The sequence below is a fragment of the Bombyx mori genome, chromosome 15, assembly GCF_030269925.1.
Source record: "Bombyx mori chromosome 15, ASM3026992v2".
Classification (NCBI taxonomy): Eukaryota; Metazoa; Arthropoda; class Insecta; order Lepidoptera; family Bombycidae; genus Bombyx; species Bombyx mori.
The window spans coordinates 12,819,856-12,839,203 of record NC_085121.1 but is presented as its reverse complement, the minus strand read 5'-3'; the positions used below and the strand labels follow the sequence as shown (position 1 = coordinate 12,839,203).

The 19,348-nt window shown below is 35.9% G+C and overlaps 1 protein-coding gene across 1 annotated transcript in view; it reads left to right on the top strand.

Annotated features, from left to right (window-relative positions):
• Positions 1 to 39: 39 nt before the first annotated feature.
• Positions 40 to 19,348, top strand: part of LOC101741236 (ATP-binding cassette sub-family C member 4) — a 19,564-nt gene continuing 255 nt past the window's right edge. The window contains exons 1-27 of the mRNA XM_038015840.2: positions 40 to 116; positions 193 to 287; positions 462 to 618; positions 722 to 799; positions 885 to 1,224; positions 1,302 to 1,386; positions 1,477 to 1,633; positions 2,599 to 2,812; positions 3,866 to 3,998; positions 5,282 to 5,368; positions 5,874 to 5,968; positions 6,055 to 6,211; positions 6,292 to 6,488; positions 6,617 to 6,699; positions 6,767 to 6,890; positions 7,357 to 7,512; positions 7,843 to 8,009; positions 8,080 to 8,259; positions 8,656 to 8,803; positions 10,510 to 10,660; positions 11,067 to 11,294; positions 11,833 to 11,996; positions 13,742 to 13,876; positions 14,351 to 14,506; positions 16,329 to 16,449; positions 17,128 to 17,366; positions 17,707 to 17,847. Coding sequence (XP_037871768.1) covers positions 40 to 116; positions 193 to 287; positions 462 to 618; positions 722 to 799; positions 885 to 1,224; positions 1,302 to 1,386; positions 1,477 to 1,633; positions 2,599 to 2,812; positions 3,866 to 3,998; positions 5,282 to 5,368; positions 5,874 to 5,968; positions 6,055 to 6,211; positions 6,292 to 6,488; positions 6,617 to 6,699; positions 6,767 to 6,890; positions 7,357 to 7,512; positions 7,843 to 8,009; positions 8,080 to 8,259; positions 8,656 to 8,803; positions 10,510 to 10,660; positions 11,067 to 11,294; positions 11,833 to 11,996; positions 13,742 to 13,876; positions 14,351 to 14,506; positions 16,329 to 16,449; positions 17,128 to 17,366; positions 17,707 to 17,847 — 4,065 coding nt within the window. The remainder of the gene's footprint in view (positions 117 to 192; positions 288 to 461; positions 619 to 721; positions 800 to 884; positions 1,225 to 1,301; positions 1,387 to 1,476; positions 1,634 to 2,598; positions 2,813 to 3,865; positions 3,999 to 5,281; positions 5,369 to 5,873; positions 5,969 to 6,054; positions 6,212 to 6,291; positions 6,489 to 6,616; positions 6,700 to 6,766; positions 6,891 to 7,356; positions 7,513 to 7,842; positions 8,010 to 8,079; positions 8,260 to 8,655; positions 8,804 to 10,509; positions 10,661 to 11,066; positions 11,295 to 11,832; positions 11,997 to 13,741; positions 13,877 to 14,350; positions 14,507 to 16,328; positions 16,450 to 17,127; positions 17,367 to 17,706; positions 17,848 to 19,348) is intronic.

Genomic DNA, 19,348 nt, shown 5'->3' with positions numbered 1-19,348 from the left:
GAGTCTCTTGTTTTTCTTGTAAATCCTCACTAATACAGTATGGACACAGGCCCTAAGCTTAGACGACAGATGAATCCAAGATACAGAGCAAATTGGTTTTCAATTCTAACTTTTGGGTAAAACTTACCAATTATTGAATAATAGTTACTATAAATATTCAAACCATAATATTAAAGTGTTCGTTCTGTGCAGATGGACGTTGGAAACTTTTAAATTTGGCTACAGTCGCGACATAAAAGACAGTGATCTATATGCCCCTCTACCTGAACATCGATCACATGATCTAGGTGAGAAATAAACATTCGGTTATGTTGAATGATTTATATGAATGGTTACATCATATGGAAGTAAACTATCATCAATAGAGACGAAGCCAGACTAAGAAAACCATATTGAATAAATTTTAGGATGATGACCCCTCTAATTATTTAATTGCATTTTTATATTTCGTAAAACTCTAGGAAACTCTGTTGAAAAGGCTTGGGAAAGAGAAGTGGAGATAGCCCGAACTCGTGAAAAAAATGCTAAACCTAGTCTTTGGCTCGTTATCTTCAAGGTGTTCGGATCTGAATTTATGTTGTACGGTCTAATACTTGCCGCAATGGAATTCTTGATAAGGTTATTATTTTGAGACTTGATTCAGTAATTATGAAGTATTTCATGTTGTGTTTTGTAACCTTTATAAATAAGTCATTTCATAATAAATATTTTCTTACTAAAGATTACAACAACCTCTGTTTCTGGGATTGTTACTACGTTACTACAGTCCGATTCAAGACGCGAACATTGGTAATCTCACGTTAGTATTTAATTCAAAACACCAAAAATATTTTACAAATGAATTTCATTTTAACCTAACCGTTAACATTTGCTTCGTGTCACAGGATGAGTTCAACGTATTTATCCCGTCTTTTTAACTATTACGAGATAGATAGCAGTGTAACTTGGGGAGAGGCGGTTTTCTTTGCTTTTGGTATTGTTTTCTGTAGTACATTGAACGTTATGGTACAACACCCTATTATGATGAGTATTATGCATTTGGGCATGAAAATAAGAGTAGGCATGTGCAGCCTCATATACAGAAAAGCATTAAAAGTTAGCTTGCAAGTTATATCTGAAAACAGCGCTGGTTTGGTCGTAAATTTAATGGCAAATGATGTCAATCGATTTGATTCGGGACCGATTTTCGCACATTACCTTTGGATTGGACCTTTGGAGACGTTGGTAAGCGTGAAATTTGCTAAATAATCGAATTTACAATCAAAAGTGCATTACTATTTAAAAAAAATGTTTGTTTTTAGTTAATGACTGTGTACCTGTATCGCGAAATGGGATTGCCCGCAATATATGGCTCGCTAGTACTCATCGTTGCCATTCCATTTCAGAGTTCGTATAGTTTTAAATTGATTATTATATAGATTTTAATTATAACCATTAAGTAATACATCTTTAGTAATAAACGGCAATTGTGTTTAGTATTCCTTGGATGTCAAACGGCGTATTATCGAAAAGCAACCGCAGTGACGAGCGACGAACGTGTAAATTTAATGAAAGAAATTATAATAGGTATAGAAGTGATCAAGATGTACACTTGGGAAAAACCATTCCAACGTATAATAGATATTGTTAGACGGTATGAATATTGATATATTTTGGGTATATCTGATACCTGAATTTATGTTGTTAATTATTGCCTTAAATGGGTCGACTAGATCAAGGTGCATTTGGTGTTAAGTGATTAGTGGTGGTAAGATGAAATGGATATCTCATTGGTAATGTTCTTATAGACATATCCGTTTAGCCGAAAAATTTCCCTATAAAATTAAAAAGAAGTTAGAGGTAAGCATGTGAACACCATGCTTTTGTTTTGGATCACGGAATGTTGTAACTATTTTTTTTTTCGGGCCGGGGCCCGAGCTTCCTACGAGGTCCACGCGCCTAGGGGGCGCGCGGGGTATTTGGGACTCAACGATCTGCAGGTGTTGAGAGCAGACCGCGGGCCCAAGGAGTTTTAGGGCCCACCCACTAAACGACCTCCCTGCACTGTTACACCCGACGTCCGATCTCCGTCCGGGTTCAAAACCCGGTCAGAGTAGGGGGTTCCCGCGGTCAACAATACAACCAGACACGCGGCGCCACCCCGAGGACGTCCAACCGACGGGTCGTCGAGGCGATAGTCTACGACCAACGACGTGGTCCGCGGGATGTTGTAACTATAACCAAATTAAATATTTAATTTTTTGTATATTTCAATGTAATAGAGCCATTTTTTAACAAAATACATTCGACTGACTCGATGGTGCACTAGTTAGCGGATCTCACTGTTGTGCCGAGGGTTATGGGTTTGATTCCCTCATCGGGCAAACATTCGTGTGATAAACATGTTTGTTAGCTCTTTGTCTGGGTGTTTATTATCTATGTATAATATATAAGTATATTTTAATCGTCTATTATATGTATGCATGTCACTCTCTGGTATCCATAAGATACACCGATAATCCTAATTTAGGGCCGGATGACCGTGCGTGATTTATTCTCAGTTATTTATTATTTACGATCGATACGATATTTACGATAATTTATATTATGATCTTTTAGGCACGAAATTCACTACATCAAGATGACATCGTACATTCGTGGAGTGATAATGTCTTTTATAATGTTCATCTCCCGTTTTGCAATATTCTTCACTGTTTTGCTCTACGTGACGTTTGTCGGTCAAATAACCGTCGAAAATGTTTTTTTCCTAACAAGCTATTACAACATCACTAAGCAAACGATGTGTTTGTATTTCCCTCAAGCAATAGGCCAGGTAAGCTATAAATCGTCAAACTGTTACTATTGATAATGATTAGGACATTTTAATTGTACAATCTAATAAAATCTATAAACCTATAAATAAAATCTAATAAAAAATTCTTTATACCTGCGTACCTGTAAAGACACTTCGCGCAGAATCACTAACTCTATGCTGAAATTAGATTAAAATGTATCAAAGAAAGCCTCGTTTTGATAGGGTTCGACGTTGTTGATTGTTTTGTTTTCTTGCACAAAATTCGTTTAGTAATAGAATATCTATAAGTAAGTATATATAAAAATGAATTGCTGTTTTTTTTTTTTTTTTTTATTTTTATTGCTTAGATGTGTGGACGAGCTCACAGCCCACCTGATGTTAAGTGGTTACTGGAGCCCATAGACATCTACAACGTAGACGCGCCACCCACCTTGAGATACAAGTTCTAAAGTCTCAGTATAGTTACAACGGCTACCCCACCCTTCAAACCGAAACGCATTACTGCTTCACGGCAGAAATAAGCAGGGCGGTGGTACCTATCCGCGCGGACTCACAAGAAGTCCTACCACCAGTAATAACGCAAATTATAATTTTGCGGGTTTGATTTTTATTACACGATGTTATTCCTTCACCGTGGAAGTCAATCGTGAACATTTGTTGAGTACATATTTCATTAGAAAAATTGGTACCCGCCTGCGGGATTCGAACACCGGTGCATCGCTTCAACACGAATGCACCGGACGTCTTATCCTTTAGGCCACGACGACTTCAAAACGTTCGTTAGTCTCGCTGAAACTCGAGAACGGCTGGACCGATTTGGCTAATTTTGGTTTTGAATTATTTGTGGAAGTCCAGAGAAGGTTTAAAAGGTAGATAAATATGAAAATACCCGGAATTAAATAAAAATAACAATTTTGTTTTTCCTTTTATGTGTCCCCCGTCGCACGGATTCCATTTGTATGTTTTAAGTTTATTTTATACAAAAGTTTAGGTCTTTTATTTATCCATTGAGGCACTACGAAGTCTGCCGAGTCAGCTAGTAATTAAATAATTACTAAGATATATTTTAAGATTGCTGAAATGAACGTGGCCGTTCAAAGAATCAGAGATTATCTTATAAGCGAGGAATGTCAAATTCAACCTAGAATTACATCTGAGGATAAATCACAAAAAGAAAGTACCAGAAAACGAGTCAGGGTTGACGGTATGTTTGATATGCAATATAATAATGTTGTATTATTAGTCTAAACGGTTGACAGTCCGAATAGGGAATCGTATTAAGAAGTTCCCTAATTCCGCTGACACGACAAAGCTTGAGTCGCCGCTCATCAATAAAAAGGAGATCGAAATTTCGTTGGCAAAACTGCTATCCTACTCTTCAAACCGCCACGCTTATTAGCTTCCGAGCGGTTATAAGCAGTTATAACAAAACCATCTGGTCACCGTCCTCGTCGAATCCGTCGCTTGCGACGAAGGGCTCGGCGAGTGAATTAACCCATAGACACAGCCCACTGAGTTTCTCGCCGGATTTTCTCAGTGGACCGCGTTTCCGATCCGGTGGTAGTTTCTGCGAAGCACTGCTCCTGCTAGAGCCAGTGTTAACAACACTTCCAGTTTGAGCCCCGTGAGCTCACCTACATGTTAGGGTGAAGCTGAAATAGCCTCATATAATAGCCTCATCAGCATAGGTAGAAAAAAAAAGCAAAGCCGTAGCTCGAAAACTGACATAGTTCGAAATAAGAATTAGGTATGCGAAAGTAAAACTGAGATTGGCTCCAACATATTTAGTTAGCTTGAAAGAAAATGTTAGGATCGCTTCCTTGATATTTACACTTACAAGTCTGTAATGTTAACCTTTCTCCAATTGTTGGCGAATTCGACAATGGTGGGTTCTTGTTGTAGTTGAGATATATTCTTGAAAAGATTATTAAGACAAAAACTGACGATTAGCCGACGATATATCTGTCTTGTTTTGTGTTTTCTGTTTTGTTTCTTTTGATTGATGATGAGATGAAAAGCTATTTGTAATGACTATAAATTACCTTATAATAATTATAAAAGCGAACAAATTCAAATTTTATTGATAAACCAAAGAACTGGATAGATCGTAGACCTTTTGATTTCTTGTCTAACACCTAAATGCGATATGGAAAAATTAGGTTAAGAAATAAAATTCCGGAATGAAGTAATATCAATAGTAATTATATGAAATATAGTTGTAATACTGATTGTGTCTATACTCGTACATAAATGGGCAAATACAAAACGGTTTTATTCGCTGTTTGTCAACCGATTTTATTATTTTCGTTTAGTGCCTAATAAATTGAATCCAAGATGATCGAATTTCGACTCCTAAACGAAAAATAGTGGTATATCCTCGAGGAGGACGGAATCGTATTCCCGTATTTCCTAATACTAAATAAGCATAATAGAAGTATTATAAAATAAAAACATATTATCAAAATACATATTATCGTTTGTCTTTAGTTAAGGAAAAAAAACCACAGCTTCATAGCTCTGTTAGTCAGTCCGATGCCGGTACTTCGCAAACCAAAACAAGAGACAAAAATAAAGGTAGGTAATTCTTATTTATTACACAATAATAACAATAATAATATAACTCTTTATTTAACACCGTACCATGTACAGAGTAAAATAATAAAACAAATAAAAGTCGGTGATATAAATTGGCGGCCTTATTGCTAAAAGCGATCTCTTCCAGGCAACCTTGCATGGAGAGGAATAAGTGAACTGGACGGTGCTATATCTTAATAAACTTACATAAAAATATATAATTATATACACATGTGAAAAATAAATACCATATAAGATAAACTTACATACGATTAAATACAAATAAATACTAAAAATATACAAGATAAAATACAAAAGAAGTAGAAACTTATACAGTTATATTATTTGCATGTAAAATGCAACCACCCTCTAATGTGATTATGTAATATTTCTAAGTAGTATATACATAGTAGCATGAATAAGATCAACGTTAAGTAGAATATTCATTTTTTATTTAAATGTAGATACCATTTTCCAAATAATTAATTCAACAATTTTGTCAAAGAAACATTTAAACAAATTGCTGTTCAGTTTGATGAAGCTGGTACGAAATGGATAAATTCGGATAAAAAAGGAGACGTCGAAAATTTAAATTTGACTGTTAGTTGAATGAATTGATAGATTATTGTAACATGCTTAACTACTGCTTCCATTATTAACTATAATAATATCTAATATTCTTATAGATTTATTCTGAAACAATGGCCATTGTAGTTGGATCAGTAGGTTCTGGTAAATCAACTTTATTACATTTGATTCTTAAAGAACTGCCATGCACTACAGGTAGTGTCGAAGTGAACGGAATTGTTAGCTACGCCAGTCAAAACCCATGGCTATTCGTAGGTAAAATTAAACAAAAATCCTTATTATCGCAAATTATTGTAATAGCTTGAGTATTATTTTAAACATCTTTATTTATGTAGGTTCCGTGAGACAAAATATTCTGTTTGGACAGCCTTATAAAAAGGCTAGATATGTGGAAGTGTGCAAGGTATGCGCTCTCGAAAGGGATATTTCTTTGTTTCCGCACGGAGATAAAACGGTCGTTGGAGAACGTGGACTATCATTAAGTGGAGGACAACGTGCCCGTATCAATTTAGCAAGAGCTGTATACAAAGAAGTAGGTATTGATTTATTGTTAATGTATAACCATTACTTATATTCGTCATAATGATTATCTTCGAACTTATTATTATTAGTTACTAGAATGCTTGAACAATGTAGATTATTCTAATATTTTGCACTTAGGCAGATATTTATTTGTTGGACGATCCACTGTCGGCTGTTGATACACATGTTGCAAAGCACATTTTCGAAGAATGCATAAAAAGGTATATAATAATCTTGATCTGTTATCATTTGCATATTACAATATGCTAACCAAAAAATTGTCACCAGATTCCTGTCAAACAAAACCGTCCTCTTAGTTACGCATCAACTACAGTTCATTAAATCAATGGATCAAGTCATCATTATGGACAAAGGAAAAATAATCGCGGAAGGTGGCTTTGAGGGCTTAAGCGTAATAGCTCCCAAATATCTATACATCTATACATATAAATAAAATTAGAGTGTCTGTTTGTAATATTGAAATAACCGCTTTTACTACATCCGTATGAATATATATACGGTACATACACCAAAATAACATTTTTTACAATTTTTGTCTGTCTGTCTGTCTCTCTGTCTGTCTGTCTGTTTGTTCCGGCTAATCTCTGGAACGGCTGGACCGATTTTGATGAGACTTTCAAAAATAGGTAGCTGATGATATAAGGAGTAACTTCGGCTACTTTTTTTAGATTAGCTTCGCCCCGCGGCGTCACCTGCAGTTATCGTCGTACCGCGCGCAACATGGCGGGACTCGCCTATCAATAATAAAATTTAATGTTTCCGAAGCGAAGCGAGGGCGGGTCGCTAGTCTACAATACGAATACGATGTGGACATAAAATTCGGTCTGAAATGTTAATTTTGTTCTATATTGTTTTAGGACAGAGAACTAAAGATACTGGAATTTATACAAGAGAACGCTAAAGAAACGCATGAAGACGAAAGCGCCCCAGCTTTACAAGGAAGCTCGATTCAACCGAGCACAATCAGTTTACACGGCAGACATTACTCTGTACTGATCGATACAAGCCTTATTGTAAGGTTATCCCTATAATCCTACTCACATTTCAATTGAATATGCAATTTCAAAAAGGGCACATCTCTGAAAATGTAAAGTGTTCAGGAAATGAAAAAAACTTATTATTTTCTAAAGCAGTGTAAAATTTAAAATATTAACTTTTGAGATACATTTAAGTGTTAATTAGCAATTGAAAATTACTGGAATTATTATAAAATGGGTGTAGGTAAGCTCAAAATTATATGTATATTATGAAAAAACGTATTTGACAAAATATGCGACATGCGCCCTTTTCGAAATTGCATATTCAATTATTAATAAAAGCACAAATGAAAATGCAAATTTTAGGATCAAAAACCTGAGAGCGAATCACAAACAATAGGCCGAGTCAAGGGTTCGGTGTACCGTGACTATTTCCTCTCTGGGGCATCGTGTCCATGCGTTGCGATCGTCTGTGTCATGTTCTTTCTGGCACAGTTCTGTGCTAGTGCATGCGACTATTGGATCAGTCGATGGTATTCGAATTACAATTGCAATTGATTAATTTCAAATTACGATTTATCGTATGCGTGACGTCATTAACAGGAGCGCCGTCGAGGACAGGCTTACGGGTGACGCAACCATGGATATTGCTATATGGGACGAACAGCGACTAGTCCGAAACGATTTCGTGATCATATTTGCAGTGATTACGACAGCAACTATTGTCGTCGCTTTAATAAGAGCCTTCCTGTTCTTCTCTTTGTGCATGAAATCTTCTATCCGGTAAAAATTTGAACAAATCTTATGTTATTTTATATTTTATACCTTTAAACGAGCAATTCTTGTATATAATATATAATCTGAATCTGGGAAACGGCTCCAACGATTTTCATAAAATTTAGTATACAGGGGATTTCAGGGGCGATAAATCGATCTAGCTACGATTTATTTTCAGAAAATGTTGTTTTATTCGTTTTTTCAATAATCAACTCTTCCCGACATATATTGGCGAATAATAATACTATTTTTCTTAATTGAGGCAACTAACCAAGATGGCGTTATCAAAAAAAAACCGAGCAATGCTCGGTCATCATCTAATTGATACTTAATCACCAAAAATCGTCAACGATTTGTGTGAGTGTGTTTTAGCACTAACTCTTGTTATTAAACTATTTGCAGGCTACACGACAACATGTTTGAGTCCATATCTAGATCACCGATGAACTTCTTCCACAGTAACCCGTCTGGAAGGGTATTAAATAGATTTAGTAAAGACATGGGTGCCATTGATGAATTATTACCTCAAGCAATGATAGATTGTTTTCAGGTAAGTAACAAACAGTTTTTTTATTGAAGTATAGAGAGAGAACAGTGACATCCGCCGGCTTGGAACGGTAACCAGAGCTCAAAATTAAATGTTGATTCTATTGCTCATCTTGAATTGAGACAATTTTGAATTTCGCTGGTTTTATTTTTTATTTTTTACAATTTTTACTCAAACTGTACCATTATATTATATTAGAACTGATGTTTTGTAACATGGGTTTGTAGCAGGATACTCTACTGCAAACGTCCTATTCTCGTAACTTCGAGTACAACCGGACTTATTAGGCTATCAACGCTTGAAATATTCTTTATAAAATATACACAGAGTGTTCCAATTTAAATATCACCCCAATAATTACTTAGTCTGGCCATAAATACTGTTACAATTAAAAATAAACAAAATATTACATTTGAATTTGGAATCTGTCATTTTTATATGATTGCTCATTGAGTTTTCTCATTTTGGCGCCAATACATTGTACAATATTTTGCGATATTAAAATGGAGTGGGGTGATAAAGAGAACCGAATCGCTGTGATTGCATTACACAAAGTAGGTATGGAGCCGAATGCAATTTTTAAAACTCTCCATACGCTTGGTATTAGTAAAATGTTTGTGTACCGGGCTATTAATAGGTGCAATGAGACCTCCTGTGTTTGTGACAGAAAAAGATCTGGCCGTCCACGTAGTGTTCGTACGAAAAAGGTGGTCAAAGCAGTAAGGGAAAGAATTCGAAGAAATCCTGTCCGAAGGCAAAAGATTTTATCTCGGAAGATGAAGATAGCACCTAGAACCATGTCGCGTATTTTAAAAGATGACTTAGGACTTGCAGTCTATAAGAGACGTGGTCATTTCTTAACTACTAATTTAAAAGAGAATAGGGTGGTAAAATCGAAACAACTACTGAAGCGGTATGCAAAGGGAGGTCATAAAAAATTTTTGTTCACGGCTGAGAAAATTTTTACAATTGAGCAACATTTTAACAAACAAAATGACCGTATTTATGCTCAAAGCTCTAAGGAAGCTTCCCAATTAGTCGACAGAGTGCAACGTGGGCACTATCCGACTTCAGTGATGGTTTGGTGGGGTATTAGCTATGAAGGAGTGACTGGGCCATACTTTTGTGAAAAAGGTATCAAAACATGGGCACAAGTGTATCAAGATACCATTCTTGGGCAGGCAGTGAAGCTCCTTAACAACACCATGTTCAATAATCAAGAATGGTCCTTCCAGCAAGACTCAGCGCCAGGTCATAAAGCTCGGTCTACGCAGTCTTGGTTGGAAACGAACGTTTCGGACTTCATCAGAGCTGAAGACTGGCCGTCGTCTAGTCCCGATCTTAATCCGCTGGATTATGATTTATGGTCAGGTTTAGAGAGTACGGCCTGCTCTAAACGTCATGATAATTTGGAGTCCCTAAAACAATCCGTACGATTGGCAGTGAAAATTTTTCCCATGGAAATAGTGCGTGCTTCTATTAATAACTGGCCTCAACGTTTAAAGGACTGTATTGCAGCCAATGGAGACCACTTCGAATAAGCTTTTTATACTTTAAATTGTTTTATATTTATGTATTAAACTAACACACTGTAAAAGTAATAAATGTTATTTGCAATAGATTTTTTTTTCCTTTGTCTATTTATGGCAAGACTAGGTATATTAATTTAAAAAAGATCTCCCTAAGAGTAACCGATGTCTATATTTCAGATTATGTTGAATCTGGTTGGAGTTATAACTGTCATACTATTAATAGACATAGCCTTATTAATACCGATATTGTCAGCTCTGATAATATTCTATATATTGCGTGTAATTTACATTCGCACCACGGGCGCAGTGAAACGTCTAGAAGGAATAAGTACTCGCCTTTGTACATAGTATTTAGAATTCTTTAAATCTGTTTTTTATTGTATTTTCTTTTGTGTACAATAAGTATAAATAAAATAAATAAATAAGTATGTATATTAGATTTTTTTGTTATTGCTTAGATGGGTGGACGAGCTCACAGCCCACCTGGTGTTAAGTGGTTACTGGAGCCCATAGACATCTACAATGTAAATGCGCCACCACTAAGATCTCAGTATAATTAGTTACAACGTCTGCCCCACCCTTCAAACCGAAACGCATTACTGCTTCACTGCAGAAATAAGCGGGGTAGTGGTACTTACCCGTGCGGACTCACAAGAAGTCCTATCACCAGTAATCACAAGAGGTTCTACCACCAGTAAGTGGGTTTGTCTAAATGTTATTTTATTTCTGTCTAGCTCGCAGTCCTGTGTTCAGTCATGTTAATGCGACCGTGTTAGGATTGGCAACGGTACGTTCGTTCGACGCTGAATTCTTATTGGCTCAGGAGTTTGATCGGCATCAAGACCTCCACAGTGGGGCCTGGTACCTCTTCATATCATGCAGCAGAGCCTTTGGATATTTCCTAGACGTCATCTGTTTGATGTTTATAATATGCGTAACCTTTAGTTGTTTGATGAAAACTGGTCAGTACTAATCGAAAGTGGTATATTTTATTACGTTAGATCTTTTGCGAATTAAGAAAATCTTCAAATTTTAATAGACAGTAACACCTTTGATAAAATATAATATTCGTGTTGAACTAGTATCAAGTTTTGTAGAATATACGTGGAAATTCGTTGAACTTTGTTAAAGTGGAAAAACTACTACAGGTAACTAATTATTCAGATCAGAATTAAATTGTGAACATATTTTTATTGCTAAGACAAACGAGCTTACGGCCCATCTGTTATTAAGTGACTACCAGAGCCAATAAGCATGAACCATGTTAATGTCGCTGCTTATCTTGACACACGAGTTCTAAGCCTCAGTTTCAACGACTGCCGGACCCTTCGAACCGAAACGCATTACTGCTTGACCGCAAAAATACTATCAGTACTATCATCGACCCGTGTGGCCTTACAAGACGTGTTACCGCCAGTAAAACCACTACCAGTTTAGTCCAGAACTACCGAATCAAGAAGTCCCAAATAAAATAATAAACACATCTGTTTTCCCCACTAGAGTTTGAAGGCAGCAGTATTGGTTTGGCCATAACCCAATGTATTTCTTTGACTGGAATTTTTCAATGGGGCATGCGGCAATCGGCCGAAATGGAAAATCAAATGACGAGCGTTGAGAGAGTACTTGAATACACGAAACTACCAAGAGAAGCTGCTCTGAAAAGCGTAAATCGTTTTAAAATAGTTAACGCTACGATTAATCGAAGTCCATATTTGCTCATTTCAATTTAATCTCTTCCGGTATACATTTACCTACCCGCAATTACGAATGGCTGTTACGAAATGTTACTAGTTCTCTCTGGGCAGTATGCTTCAGAAGTTAACATCGAATCATACTGCCAATATATCAGTGACTGAATATCGGAAAAGTAGGTACTATTATTTATCACTGAACTGCTGGAACATGAGCTTTTTGCTAGAGTTTTATTGGGAATTCTTTTAAGGGCTGTCTACATGGCCTAAACAACAAATCGTCCAGTATTAATCGTTAGGCTATCCAGAAGATACCTAAATTTCAAATAGTATCTTTAATTTTAATAAGTAATACGTATTAACGTAAAAGTTTGTTCCTTTAAATGTTTAAATTAAGTCACGATGGATTTTCTCGATAAATTATTACACCGTAGGAGTGGGTGATATAAATCGTATATAGATTCAATATCTATATATCGCAGCAATATCGTTGAATCCGATATCGCCCCGCACGAAATCTATATATCGATATCAGCCGATACACGATATTGCTCGATGTGATGCGCATCGCCATATCGGACCGATTCGTGAATCGAAATCTATATTTCGATATCAGCCGATACACGATATTGCTCGATGTGATGCGCATCGGCATATCGTACCGATTCGTTAATATCAGCAATATTCGTTTGGTTCGTATCGAATCGGCCAGAGTGAGTGAGCGCACGATAGGGATATCATGTGATGAATGAAACAGAAACAGGCATTATCCATACAATTGTAAACCTTATATTTAAGTCCATATGTTTGTAGATTATTCTTAGCGTATCAGCAGGATACAATTAAGGAAAGAAGTTTCAACTTTCGACCCTAACTTGAATGCAGTATAGCCTATTTGCATCGTTGAATTTAATTTCACGCGCTTTGACCTTGAACTAGAATTTTTGGACAAGTGTTTATAAATTATACTTAAAAGTTTTTTGTGTTTGATTTTTAAAGTACACATTTTTCTATTTTTAGTTGAATCCAAATAATTGAGTTTATTTCTTGTGTTTGTATTAAACTTTTGAAATCTATACTCTTTTGGTATATTTTGTAATTTTAAATTAAGACACAAAATACTAAAAACTGAAAATAATGTAGCCAGTCCTAAGCCTGGTAAAAGCATGAAGGAAAGTTTTTTTGATATTTTTATTTTCATGTTCTTTTTATTACTTTAAGATCATATTATAAATTGATATCAGAAAACCAACCGTATAACGTTGACTTAAATCTATATCTACTACGATATTATATCAGCGTATCGTTTCAAATCTCAAATATCATGAATCGAGAAAATCTACTAGCATCCATCAATATATAGATTCAGAAAATATATAGATTCAATATCCGATATTGATCCTCGATATATAGATACGATTCGATACGCGGCAAAACCGATATTACCCACTCCTATTACACCGTGCAATAAAAATGTAACAAAATGTATGAATCATCTAAATTAGTTGTAGCAGTGTCTATTCTGAACTGGAATGCTGCTGTATCTGCCCCAGAAAAGTCATTCCAGTTTGAATGGTACCTCCGAACATGCTGCCAGATTTTGAGCCGCGATAAAATCCCAGAATTCGATACTAATTCACGGGGTGTTGTTATTTACGAAGCCACAACCACATTAAAAGACTGCGAAGCTACTGCTATAAGTATTCTTTAATTCATAGGAACCCAATAAGAAACCGCCTCCAGACTGGCCTTCACAGGGACGCATAGATTTTGAAGACCTGAGTCTCAAATATAGTCCTGACGGAAATCTTGTTTTGCACAACCTGCAATTCAGCATTCTGCCAAAAGAAAAGGTAACATCTGCTTTATATTCAATATATAGACAGATATGTTAAGTCGATATATGTATGTCTTCGATGATGTCCCCTATAGATTCAGAAAAGGCTGGTCCGATTTCGATGTAATTTTCAGGAAATCTTCAGATTGGCCTAGCGGGTTAACCTGGACGATCGGTCCAAAGTCAAACGTAAAATAAAAATCCATAATTGTCAAAGATATCTTAGGTATCAGGCACAGCTTTATTTTAAAAGTAGGTTTTTTGTTAGTGGAAATACCTTTGCATTGTGAGCCCAATTCGAACAAGAACTACCGTCCGACATATTTTTGCCGTAAAAAACTCATACGTCATAAAATTCAGTATTTTACCTCATTTCTGTAAGTGACATATAATTAGTGATGTCTATGAGTTTTGGTAACTTATCACCACACTAAAGCGTTAGACCTCTGAGTTAGATTAAAACATTATAGCGGTTGCTTCTATTATCTAGGTGGGAATCGTTGGAAGGACAGGTGCTGGAAAGTCTTCAATTATAGCTGCCCTATTCCGATTGGCGTATTTGGAAGGTGCAATTATAATCGACGGAATCGATATTACAAATATCGGACTGCACGATTTAAGGGAAAAAATATCGATAATTCCACAAGTAAAAAGCAACAATTTAATTGTGTGTGTTTTAGATCAAAACCACAAAGTCGGGTCCTGTGTGTGACAAAAATCAATTTTATTTAAATTCGTGTCATTTTTTATTTCTTTTTCTCGATATCTGAGAATGGAACATTTAGTTATTTTAAGAAATAATATTAAAGGACAATGCCCATTTTCTTAGGGCGTTTGGGCCCCTAAAAAAAGTTGTCGTGTCATGATGGTTTTAACTTAATTTGATAGACAAAGAAATATCGTTTCATTCAGAAAACGATTTTTATATTCTCACCTAGGTTTAAGAGAAATCTATTTTTTCTGCAGATAAAATTAAGTTGTTAATTGTTTTCTTCCAAATCAATAATCGCTATAGTGTTAAATAAGTTAATTGTAGTAATTTTGCTAGAAATAAGCCCCTTATGTACATTTTATTATTATTATTATATCCTCATAATAATAATAAAATGAAAGTGGTTTTTGAGAATGGATTTCATTGACCCTTCTTTTGGAAATGAAAATCATTAATGTCTAAAAATATTAAATAATTCATGGTTTTAAGTAATAATAATAATTATTATTATTATAAATATTGAACTGAACAAAAATAAACTAAAAAAAGTCTGAATTATAACCATTAGCTATTTTTTTTTTATTTGTTCTTCAAGTGACAGACAATTCTTTCGTTTGGCAGCATTTAGGTTTACTATAAGGCTGTATGGGCTAAGAGCTAGGGTGAAATAAATGTTGATATAGTAACCGGCAAACTTCTTGAGCAAATGACCTTGACTGCGCAGAACCGAATTTTAGATCACTTTGGTGGTGAGGGTGAGGCGCGACGGCAGGGGAAACCGTATCGAGCGCGTTATTGGTAGATCAGTCGAACCTTGCGTCCCGCATCGCACCCTCGTTCCGCTTGCTCCCAAAAGTACGCTTGCGTACAGTGAAAAGTCTATCATTATTAATCGTTAAGTTATTTGTTATAATTGCTTGTTGACTTTGTTGCCATTGCTATTTGTTGAATGTTTGTTGATTTTTTATAAAAAATACACTATGCAGTGACAAACTGGTGTAGTATTAGACTCATCACGATGATAGCGACTCGGGTAATGAAAACAGTGATGATGATGATGGTCAAGATTACGATAACGAAAAAAAAATTACAAATACCAGCTTCGCTTCAACTGAACCAAGACCTGGCAACAGCTCTAGTTTTGACTTAATAGAAGGAATATCTATTTTACCCCAAGATTAAATTATTACAATTATTAACCTATATTTTTTGTTGATGTTCTAATAAATATATAAATAAATACATATATTGATTTTAATAATTTAATTGCATTATGACGCAGAGTAAATAATGTTTTTGCACGTGAGTGTACCATGCGCGAACTTACCCCCACTACGTCAACAAATGCTCAAGAAGTTTGCCGGCTATTATACATAAAATAAACAATGTGAAAAATAAAGCATAGTTTTTCAAGTACAAATAGTTTTGACACAAAGTTGGGCCACCCACTTTTGGGCATTGTCCTTTAATGGCATAGACATCACAGACAAAATTGGATGGATTGGACCACCCTGCCTATGTCTACGGCGAAGGACTAATACACTCCGGCTTAAATGGGACATCCGTTGTACTATACAGCTTAGATCTCATGTCTCCAGATTCGTGGTGACATCCACTTAGTGATGTGTATGAGTTCATATAACCAGGTAGGCCGTTACCTCGTTCTAGGCAATAAACAAATTTCGACATAGAACTGATTTCATGTATGTAAATCTTGAAACGATACTAATTCTGCCTTCGTGTTTGTTAATTTAAGGAGCCGGTTCTGTTTAGTGGAACAATGAGGAAAAATTTGGATCCTTTTGATGAGTATTCGGACGAGGTCTTGATAAATGCACTGAAAAGTGTAGAGTTGCAAGGCGAAGGAGAGAGCGTCGGTCAGTGACGTTGTTTTTAATACGCTTTTATTAGCTTCAGACTTATGTACGTTAGTATGTAACGGAATCTTTGAACATGATTTTGATCCCCTTCAAAACGTGGGATTAATTTGAAATTTGGTATACTTATTAAGGACCGATGACAATTCAATATTTAAAAAAAAGTTGAAAAAATTGAAATTCCACTAAAAAATGAAACATTTATAATAGTTTTAAAAACTAATAAAATACGCTTTTACAGAAAATCCAACTAAAAAATATAAAATAAATTTTAATAAATTTGAATTAAAAATAGTGTAAGAAAAAATAATTTTATTGTAAAAAAAAGCATGGAGTGCATGATATAATAGTTATAAACATTTTATGAACAGATATGAGTAGAAGGGTTATTTTGATAATATCCTGAAAAGCACCGCACGCTTTTTAGCTGTAGTCTATTTTTTAGTTGGATTTTCTGTAAAAGCGTATTTTGTTAGTTTTTTAAACTATTTTTTTTATCGAACTTCGAATCCGCTTTTTTATGTACCTCACGTGATGACATTTATCTGGGTTCCCGTAACCACTGAGCCATGAAATTGTTCAATTGTTACTACGTTTTCTCAAAATACCTATATAGGATTTCTCTCATTGATGATAGAATCAACCGTCAAATCAATAATCAATCCTGTGCCCACACAGGTGTACTTTACAAAGACGTGTCTGAAGGTGGATCAAACTTCAGTGTGGGAGAACGCCAACTCGTATGTTTAGCGAGAGCCATCGTCCACAACGACCGAATTTTAGTACTGGACGAGGCGACCGCTAATGTCGATGCTCAAACAGACTCCTTGATTCAAAACACCATAAGGGAACACTTCAAAGAATGCACTGTGCTTACCATTGCGCACAGATTGAACACTGTTATAGATTCTAACAAGGTAAGTCAGCAGGTAGCAGCATTTTAGTTGTGCCCCTGGTTTAACTGGTGGTAGGACCTCTTGTGAGTCCGCACGGGTAGGTACCACCGCCCCGCTTATTTCTGCCGTGAAGCAGTAATGCATTTCGGTTTGAAGGGTGGGGCAGCCGTTGTAACTATACTGAGACCTTAGAACTCATGTCTCAGGGTGGGTGGCGGCATTTGCGTTTTAGATGTCTATGGGCTCCAGTAACCACTTTACACCAGGTGGGCTGTGAGCTCGTCCTTCATTTTAGAAACACAAACGAACCGCTCGCTCCGTCATATATTATTGTTATAATAAAATGCTGTGTTCGATGTAGATTTTGGTGCTAGACGCGGGTCGTCTGGTAGAGTTCGACCATCCTCATATACTTCTGCAAAACAAGAGAGGGCAATTTCGTAAAATGGTGCAGGAAACAGGCCCGTCGATGTCGAATTTACTCCACAAACTAGCCTCTCAGGTACATATCGCGATTTCTACTACAAGTAGTTATTAATTACTAGCTGACCCGGCAGACTTTGTACTGCCTCAATCGATAAATAAAAGACCTAAACTTTTGTATAAAATAAACTTATAAAAAACAAAAGGAATCCGTCCAACAGGAGACACATCAAAGGAAAAACAAAATTGTTTGTTTTTATATAATTCCGAACATTTTCATATTTATTCACCTTTTAAACATTTTGTGGACTTCCACGAATAATTTAAGACCAAAATTAGACAAATCAGTCCAGCCGTTCTCGAGTTTTAGCGAGACTAACGAACAGCAATTCATTTTTATATATATAGATGACAATCGTGCTAAAAATTTGTTAAGTCATCACTACATAGTATAAAACAAAGTCGCTTTCTCTGTTCCTATATCTGTCTGTCCCTATGTATGCTTAAATCTTTAAAACTACGCAACGGATTTTGATGCGGTTTTTTTTAATAGATAGAGTGATTGAAGAGGAAGGTTTGTATGTATAATAAATTACATCCATTAAATAGCGGAGAAATCAATAATAAATTACAGTTTCCGAAGCGAAGCGAGGGCGGGTCGCTTGTTTATTATATAGCTACGTCTAACTGTTTAGCTTTTCGGTAGGCCGCAGCTTGGCTCTGCCCCTGGCATTGCTGAATTCCATGGGCGACGGTAACCAGTCACCATCAGGTGGGCCGTATGCTCGTCTGGCTACAAGGGCAACAAAAAAAAGTTTTACGAACATAATAGCGATAATAAAATTTACCAAATATCATATATACAAAGTGACGTTTTCCAGAATAAAAATAGCAAGTATTCTAGAATATTTTCAGAAACAAGTGACATCTATATACAGGTCTGGTGGGGGGAATGTAATACCCCTCCAGGCTGAGCCTTTGCTCGCCCACCTGACCTGATGAAACTGGAAAGGCCTCCGGGCCACCAGTAATCTTTCATTCATAAAAAAAAAGGAATGTAATATTTAAATGTAAAAATAAAGTTTACACATAATCGGTGAGCGCAGGTTAAAAATTAAAAGAAATAAAAAATCCCAGATAATTCCAGAGGGGTAGGAGCATTTCACACCACAAATAATATACTTATTCACTCTACAAGTCCACTATTCCTGGTCTCCAATTTTGAAACGTTAATTGCTACGTCGTTTTACTGATAAATTCGATGCTGTTTTTAAACAATTTGCTGTTGGGTACAATATATTTATATTGTCTACAATGAAAATTGTGAAATATTTGGTACGAGAACATTTCCGATACCTTTCAAATAAGGAGCTGTTGGTTTAAAGATGGTCCAAGATTAGTTACTCTGAATATCTTATGTACGTAACATGAAGCCTGTTCAAGCAGAGGTGCGGCTGGCAGTATCCAGGAATGTATTGACATTGTTCAAAATATTGGCAATAGCGTTAAGGCAGTTTCGCTATTGTAGAATAGTATCACATGACGAATTCTTATTCATTTAGCGATAGGCAGCGGCTTGG